Raw genomic sequence first — 8,392 nt, 5'->3', positions numbered from 1 at the left:
GAAAGAGTAGAATAAAGAGGGACGGGACATGGGCAATCAAACACCAGGGATGAAAGGGGTGGGACACGAAGGATGATGTAGGAGCAAATGAGGGAGGCGTTGCCCACAAAATCGGATTCGTTACCTGGTGTGCAACAAGCCAATAATTACACATTCGAGAGAGACACTATTTATTTCAGAATTCCGCAAGCCTGGGTGCTCGGTGGTACTCCACAAATCAAGCTCAACCACTAGATTTTCACGAGAGCAGGGAGCCACGGGGAACGATGGGAACAAGGACGCGGCTCAGCCAGGGCACAGCCCGCCCGGAAGCTACTGCGCATCGCGCGCCGGAGCGGCCGCCCCCGCGCGCGTCCCCGCGGGCGCCCCGCCCCGCGCACGCGCAGTGTCGGGGCCGAGGTGGCTTCCGGCGGCGGCGGGGCCGCCCCGCCCTCTCTGCCCCGGGTCGCCATCATGGTACGTGCGGCACGGCCGCCGCTCCGCCGGCCCGGGCCGTTCCCGGGGGGGCTCCCGCCGCGGTTCCACCGCCATCCCACCACCCCGCCGGAGCCCTCCCGCCTGCGCCGCCCTGCGCCGGGCCGGGCGGCGGCGGGGGGAGTCCGTGGCCGCCTCAGCCGCGCCGGGCCGGGGCCGGGACCCGCGTGGGGCGCGTTGTGCGGGAATGGCGGGGCCGGGCTGGGAGCGCTGCGGGGCCGCGGCCCCACTGCTCAGGCGAAGGGGTTTCGTGCTGTTCGAAAGCTTTCCAGTGCCTGAAGGGAACTGATGGGGCAAGACTTTACAACAGCATGGAGTGACAGGGCGGGGGGGGAATGGGTTCAAACTGAAAGAGAGTAGATTTAGATTGGATATTAGGAAAAAATGCTTTACTGTGAGGGTGGTGAGGCACTGCAACAGGTTACCCAGGAAGTTCTTGATGCCCCATCCCTGGCGATGTTCACGGCCAGACTGGACGGGGCCCTGAACAACCTGGTGTAGTGAAAGGTGTCCCTGCGCACGGCAGGGGGTTGGAACTAGATGATCTGTAAGGTACCTTCCAACCCAAACCATTCTACGATTCTTTTGGGAAGATCTTTTAAAGGCTCTGAGAGCCTAGAATCTGTAAATGGCCTTAGGTGTGCTTTCTCTTAATTGTCAATCCCTGCCTGCTCTCTCAGGTGTTCAAGCGCTTCGTGGAGATTGGCAGAGTTGCCTACATCTCCTTCGGGCCACATGCTGGCAAGCTGGTGGCCATCGTGGATGTTATCGACCAAAACAGGGTAAGCTTTGAGTGCTGTGCCTTTATTTCCTCCTTTCTGCCTTGACAGAAGCTTGTATGCTAAGGCAGCATGTATCAATCTTGAAGGAAATTTCCTGTGACCAGTTTTTTCAAAATATAAGCAGTTTACAAAAAGATGAGTTTTAACAGCTGTTGTACTTGAAACTTTGATTAGCAAGTTGTTTTTCACTGACAAGTGATACATTCCCCTGCTGTTTCCTAGAACTGGATAAGGGATGTCAGTTGGACTCCAAAACTTATCAATGGAATTGCATTAATGTATGTGTAAAACAAATGTTTGGGCTAGGGGACTCTTTACTTAATGTTTCTGAAAAAGCTGGAAGAAAAAAAGATAAAGTATGTTATCTTAGTTCTGTGTGCTTTGTTTTAAAGTTTGGTTTGTTTCTTTCCCAAAGACAGGCCTTTAAAATTCTTTCTGTAAAGCTTGGGTTGTATAGGCAAGACTTAATAATCTCCAGTTTTGCCTATGTAACATGTATTTCACTTTTGGATCATTGGTGTCAAGATACTGTTCATACATTATTAGGAAGCTGCTCTCTTATGTCAAATACAATGGGATAACTGCTACAAACCCCACTTTTTTTCCCTTTTTCAGGCACTGGTTGATGGCCCCTGCAGTGGTGTCAGGAGGCAGGCCATGCCCTTCAAGTGCATGCAGCTGACTGACTTCGTTCTTAAGTTCCCACACAGGTGAGTGGTTGGCATTTTTTTGACCTGTGTAAAAAAAATCCTTGTGCCGTCCTTTCATGACTAATTTGTGCGAAGTCTAGAAAAGTTCATACACCAGTGGATTAACAGTAAAAGTTTGTCAGAATGTGGTATCATAGTTGAATATATAGAAGTTTTGATTACTAGTATCAGCTGATAGCTGCTGTTCAGGAGCAAAGGAAGTCACACAGAGGCTCAGGCAGCTCGCAGTGTTCTGTGGGGGGAAGCAGTTGCAGTAAATGCTGTTGCAGCTTTGCCTTTGCTACTGCTTAGGTCACCATCATGCATTAAATAGATTCCCTGCCTGCAGAACTGCACTGGAATTGCAGGATGCTGGACTCACTCTATTCTCTTAAGCTTAGTTACTGTATGAGTTTCTATAATTTAGAAACAAAAGTTGCTGAATTTCTGATCCTGAGGCAGTGCTAGGAATAGTTGCTCATCTGGACAGTGAGGTGGGTTGAGAGCACATCCCAGAGGGTCAGAATCAATGGCAGAGGATCTAGTTGAAGGCTGGTCACTAGTGGTGTCCCCCAGGGTTCAGTACTGGGCCCAGTGTTGTTTAACTTTTCCATCAGTGGCGTGGATGAAGGGGCAGATGCCTTCTCAGCAAGTTCGCTGATGACACAAAGCTGAGAGGAGTGGCTGATACCTTGGAGTGCTGTGCTGCCTTTCAGAAGGACCTCAACAGACTGGAGAAATTGTCACAGAGGAACCCTCTGAAACTCAACAAGGGCAAATGCAGGGTCCTGCACATGGGGAGGAATAACCCCATGTACAGTACACACTGGGGCTGACCAGCTGGGAAGCATCTCTGCAGAGAAGGACCTGGTGGTCCTGGTGGACAACAAGCTGTCCCTGATCCAGCAGTGTGCCCTTGTGGCCAAGAAGGCCAATGGTATCCAGGGGTGCATTAGGAAGAGCATTGTCAGGAGGTCGTGGAGATGATCCTGCCCCTCTGCTCAGCCCTGGTGAGGCCACATCTGGAGACCTGTGTCCAGTTCCGGGCTCCCCAGTAAAAGAGACATGGAGCTCCTGGAGCGGGTCCAGCGAAGGGTGGCAAAGGTGTTTAAGGAATTGGAGCATCTTTCTTAGGAAGAAGGGGTGAGGGAGCTGGGCCTGTTCAGCCTTGAGAAGAGATGACTAAGAGGGACCTCATCAATGTTTGTAAGTATCTGAAGGGAGGTTGTTAAAGGGATGGAGCCAGGCTGTTCTCAGTGGTGCCAAGCAACAGGAAAAGAGGCAACAGGCAGTAACTGATGCACAGGAAGTTCCACCTGAGTATGAGGAAGAACTTCTTTACTGTGTGGGTGACTGCACTGGAACAAGTTGCTCAGAGAGGTTGTGGAATCTCCTTCACTGGAGATACTCAAGAACCATCTGGATATAATCCTGTGCCATGTGCTTTAGGATGACCCTGCTTGAGTAGTGAGGTTGGATGAATGACCCACTGTGGACCCATTCTGTGATTCTGTCAGTTCTAACAAAGCATTTACTCAGCAGAACGTTCTTTATGCCGTAGAAATATATGTGGCATTGACTTAGATGTCTGAAGCAGTATAGAAGTGATGTTCCCTTGTATGAAACTTGATAGGCTGGCATCAGGGAGAACTCTTTTTTTTAATAAAGACTGAATACAATGTTTGACTGTTCCAATGCAGTGCTCGTCAGAAGTGTGTGCGACTTGCTTGGGAGAAGGAAAATATAAACGAAAAATGGTCAGCGACAAGATGGGCAAAGAAGATTGAAGCCCGAGAAAAGGTACAGTGTTTCACTGGATGAGGAATACTGCTCCTGCACTGTCAAGTTAGGTGCAGTGTGATAGACTGCATGTTTTCAATTGCAGGCTAAGATTAAAGATAAAAAAGGTGTAGTTTTTAAAAGTTTCTGCTACTCACCTTCAAGTTCTTGTATTTTAACAGTAAATGTGGTTTTGTTCGGTCCTTTCTATAACCACCTTTTTTCCTGCACCATTCCTTCCAGGAAAGATGTTAAATAGTGAACTAGCTCAAGTGCAGCTAAACCTAATTTGGAGATGATCAGAATTACTTATGGAATGCTTTGAAAGACTGAATTTTACTACTTGTATATATCAGTTTCATAATTGATTCTTTTCACACAGAAAGCCAAAATGACTGACTTCGATCGCTACAAGGTTATGAAAGCAAAGAAAATGGTAAGTGTTTGAGTGCCACTTCTTTATGGGGTTAATGCTTGTAGCTGTCACTTCAGAGTCACATACAGGTGGTAGTAGCTTTGCTTTCATAACCTTGTAGCGATCGAAGTCAGTCATTTTGGCTTTCTGTGTGAAAAGAATCAATTATGAAACTGATATATACAAGTAGTAAAATTCAGTCTTTCAAAGCATTCCATAAGTAATTCTGATCATCTCCAAATTAGGTTTAGCTGCACTTGAGCTAGTTCACTATTTAACATCTTTCCTGGAAGGAATGGTGCAGGAAAAAAGGTGGTTATAGAAAGGACCGAACAAAACCACATTTACTGTTAAAATACAAGAACTTGAAGGTGAGTAGCAGAAACTTTTAAAAACTACACCTTTTTTATCTTTAATCTTAGCCTGCAATTGAAAACATGCAGTCTATCACACTGCACCTAACTTTACAGAGCAGGAGCAGTATTCCTCATCCAGTGAAACACTGTACCTTTTCTCGGGCTTCAATCTTCTTTGCCCATCTTGTCGCTGACCATTTTTCGTTTATATTTTCCTTCTCCCAAGCAAGTCGCACACACTTCTGACGAGCACTGCATTGGAACAGTCAAACATTGTATTCAGTCTTTATTAAAAAAAAGAGTTCTCCCTGATGCCAGCCTATCAAGTTTCATACAAGGGAACATCACTTCTATACTGCTTCAGACATCTAAGTCAATGCCACATATATTTCTACGGCATAAAGAACGTTCTGCTGAGTAAATGCTTTGTTAGAACTGACAGAATCACAGAATGGGTCCACAGTGGGTCATTCATCCAACCTCACTACTCAAGCAGGGTCATCCTAAAGCACATGGCACAGGATTATATCCAGATGGTTCTTGAGTATCTCCAGTGAAGGAGATTCCACAACCTCTCTGAGCAACTTGTTCCAGTGCAGTCACCCACACAGTAAAGAAGTTCTTCCTCATACTCAGGTGGAACTTCCTGTGCATCAGTTACTGCCTGTTGCCTCTTTTCCTGTTGCTTGGCACCACTGAGAACAGCCTGGCTCCATCCCTTTAACAACCTCCCTTCAGATACTTACAAACATTGATGAGGTCCCTCTTAGTCATCTCTTCTCAAGGCTGAACAGGCCCAGCTCCCTCACCCCTTCTTCCTAAGAAAGATGCTCCAATTCCTTAAACACCTTTGCCACCCTTCGCTGGACCCGCTCCAGGAGCTCCATGTCTCTTTTACTGGGGAGCCCGGAACTGGACACAGGTCTCCAGATGTGGCCTCACCAGGGCTGAGCAGAGGGGCAGGATCATCTCCACGACCTCCTGACAATGCTCTTCCTAATGCACCCCTGGATACCATTGGCCTTCTTGGCCACAAGGGCACACTGCTGGATCAGGGACAGCTTGTTGTCCACCAGGACCACCAGGTCCTTCTCTGCAGAGATGCTTCCCAGCTGGTCAGCCCCAGTGTGTACTGTACATGGGGTTATTCCTCCCCATGTGCAGGACCCTGCATTTGCCCTTGTTGAGTTTCAGAGGGTTCCTCTGTGACAATTTCTCCAGTCTGTTGAGGTCCTTCTGAAAGGCAGCACAGCACTCCAAGGTATCAGCCACTCCTCTCAGCTTTGTGTCATCAGCGAACTTGCTGAGAAGGCATCTGCCCCTTCATCCACGCCACTGATGGAAAAGTTAAACAACACTGGGCCCAGTACTGAACCCTGGGGGACACCACTAGTGACCAGCCTTCAACTAGATCCTCTGCCATTGATTCTGACCCTCTGGGATGTGCTCTCAACCCACCTCACTGTCCAGATGAGCAACTATTCCTAGCACTGCCTCAGGATCAGAAATTCAGCAACTTTTGTTTCTAAATTATAGAAACTCATACAGTAACTAAGCTTAAGAGAATAGAGTGAGTCCAGCATCCTGCAATTCCAGTGCAGTTCTGCAGGCAGGGAATCTATTTAATGCATGATGGTGACCTAAGCAGTAGCAAAGGCAAAGCTGCAACAGCATTTACTGCAACTGCTTCCCCCCACAGAACACTGCGAGCTGCCTGAGCCTCTGTGTGACTTCCTTTGCTCCTGAACAGCAGCTATCAGCTGATACTAGTAATCAAAACTTCTATATATTCAACTATGATACCACATTCTGACAAACTTTTACTGTTAATCCACTGGTGTATGAACTTTTCTAGACTTCGCACAAATTAGTCATGAAAGGACGGCACAAGGATTTTTTTTACACAGGTCAAAAAAATGCCAACCACTCACCTGTGTGGGAACTTAAGAACGAAGTCAGTCAGCTGCATGCACTTGAAGGGCATGGCCTGCCTCCTGACACCACTGCAGGGGCCATCAACCAGTGCCTGAAAAAGGGAAAAAAAGTGGGGTTTGTAGCAGTTATCCCATTGTATTTGACATAAGAGAGCAGCTTCCTAATAATGTATGAACAGTATCTTGACACCAATGATCCAAAAGTGAAATACATGTTACATAGGCAAAACTGGAGATTATTAAGTCTTGCCTATACAACCCAAGCTTTACAGAAAGAATTTTAAAGGCCTGTCTTTGGGAAAGAAACAAACCAAACTTTAAAACAAAGCACACAGAACTAAGATAACATACTTTATCTTTTTTTCTTCCAGCTTTTTCAGAAACATTAAGTAAAGAGTCCCCTAGCCCAAACATTTGTTTTACACATACATTAATGCAATTCCATTGATAAGTTTTGGAGTCCAACTGACATCCCTTATCCAGTTCTAGGAAACAGCAGGGGAATGTATCACTTGTCAGTGAAAAACAACTTGCTAATCAAAGTTTCAAGTACAACAGCTGTTAAAACTCATCTTTTTGTAAACTGCTTATATTTTGAAAAAACTGGTCACAGGAAATTTCCTTCAAGATTGATACATGCTGCCTTAGCATACAAGCTTCTGTCAAGGCAGAAAGGAGGAAATAAAGGCACAGCACTCAAAGCTTACCCTGTTTTGGTCGATAACATCCACGATGGCCACCAGCTTGCCAGCATGTGGCCCGAAGGAGATGTAGGCAACTCTGCCAATCTCCACGAAGCGCTTGAACACCTGAGAGAGCAGGCAGGGATTGACAATTAAGAGAAAGCACACCTAAGGCCATTTACAGATTCTAGGCTCTCAGAGCCTTTAAAAGATCTTCCCAAAAGAATCGTAGAATGGTTTGGGTTGGAAGGTACCTTACAGATCATCTAGTTCCAACCCCCTGCCGTGCGCAGGGACACCTTTCACTACACCAGGTTGTTCAGGGCCCCGTCCAGTCTGGCCGTGAACATCGCCAGGGATGGGGCATCAAGAACTTCCTGGGTAACCTGTTGCAGTGCCTCACCACCCTCACAGTAAAGCATTTTTTCCTAATATCCAATCTAAATCTACTCTCTTTCAGTTTGAACCCATTCCCCCCCCGCCCTGTCACTCCATGCTGTTGTAAAGTCTTGCCCCATCAGTTCCCTTCAGGCACTGGAAAGCTTTCGAACAGCACGAAACCCCTTCGCCTGAGCAGTGGGGCCGCGGCCCCGCAGCGCTCCCAGCCCGGCCCCGCCATTCCCGCACAACGCGCCCCACGCGGGTCCCGGCCCCGGCCCGGCGCGGCTGAGGCGGCCACGGACTCCCCCCGCCGCCGCCCGGCCCGGCGCAGGGCGGCGCAGGCGGGAGGGCTCCGGCGGGGTGGTGGGATGGCGGTGGAACCGCGGCGGGAGCCCCCCCGGGAACGGCCCGGGCCGGCGGAGCGGCGGCCGTGCCGCACGTACCATGATGGCGACCCGGGGCAGAGAGGGCGGGGCGGCCCCGCCGCCGCCGGAAGCCACCTCGGCCCCGACACTGCGCGTGCGCGGGGCGGGGCGCCCGCGGGGACGCGCGCGGGGGCGGCCGCTCCGGCGCGCGATGCGCAGTAGCTTCCGGGCGGGCTGTGCCCTGGCTGAGCCGCGTCCTTGTTCCCATCGTTCCCCGTGGCTCCCTGCTCTCGTGAAAATCTAGTGGTTGAGCTTGATTTGTGGAGTACCACCGAGCACCCAGGCTTGCGGAATTCTGAAATAAATAGTGTCTCTCTCGAATGTGTAATTATTGGCTTGTTGCACACCAGGTAACGAATCCGATTTTGTGGGCAACGCCTCCCTCATTTGCTCCTACATCATCCTTCGTGTCCCACCCCTTTCATCCCTGGTGTTTGATTGCCCATGTCCCGTCCCTCTTTATTCTACTCTTTC

General features: G+C 49.0%; 2 protein-coding genes across 2 annotated transcripts; one reads left to right on the top strand and one right to left on the bottom strand.

Moving 5' to 3' along the window:
* The first annotated feature begins 378 nt into the window (after positions 1–378).
* LOC113962114 (60S ribosomal protein L14-like) lies at positions 379–4,226 on the top strand. The gene is made up of 5 exons (XM_027672922.1): positions 379–456; positions 1,155–1,256; positions 1,872–1,966; positions 3,646–3,745; positions 4,107–4,226. The coding sequence occupies exons 1-5, from the start codon at positions 454–456 to the stop codon at positions 4,170–4,172; spliced, it is 366 nt and encodes a 121-aa protein (XP_027528723.1). The 5' UTR covers positions 379–453; the 3' UTR covers positions 4,173–4,226.
* Positions 4,227–4,238: 12 nt separating this feature from the next.
* LOC113962115 (60S ribosomal protein L14) lies at positions 4,239–8,014 on the bottom strand (the record flags this gene model as incomplete). Its single annotated transcript, XM_027672923.1, has 5 exons — positions 7,937–8,014; positions 7,137–7,238; positions 6,427–6,521; positions 4,648–4,747; positions 4,239–4,286 (listed from the first exon to the last, which is right to left on the bottom strand). Coding segments are annotated over exons 1-5 (348 nt in total), but the record flags the coding sequence as incomplete, so codon positions are not given.
* Positions 8,015–8,392: the final 378 nt, after the last annotated feature.

This window comes from Neopelma chrysocephalum, unplaced genomic scaffold (assembly GCF_003984885.1).
Source record: "Neopelma chrysocephalum unplaced genomic scaffold, ASM398488v2 Primary Assembly neopelma1_107083, whole genome shotgun sequence".
In the NCBI taxonomy this organism is placed as follows: Eukaryota; Metazoa; Chordata; class Aves; order Passeriformes; family Pipridae; genus Neopelma; species Neopelma chrysocephalum.
The sequence above is the reverse complement of the archived record's forward strand: the minus strand, read 5'-3'. Positions and strand labels throughout refer to the sequence as shown.

Excerpts from the sequence above, each read along its gene's own strand:
- LOC113962114 (XM_027672922.1), top strand. Across the intron at positions 1,257-1,871 it reads ATGTTATCGACCAAAACAGG|GCACTGGTTGATGGCCCCTG; the intron begins GTAAGCTTTGAG and ends TCCCTTTTTCAG. Across the intron at positions 3,746-4,106 it reads AGATTGAAGCCCGAGAAAAG|AAAGCCAAAATGACTGACTT; the intron begins GTACAGTGTTTC and ends CTTTTCACACAG.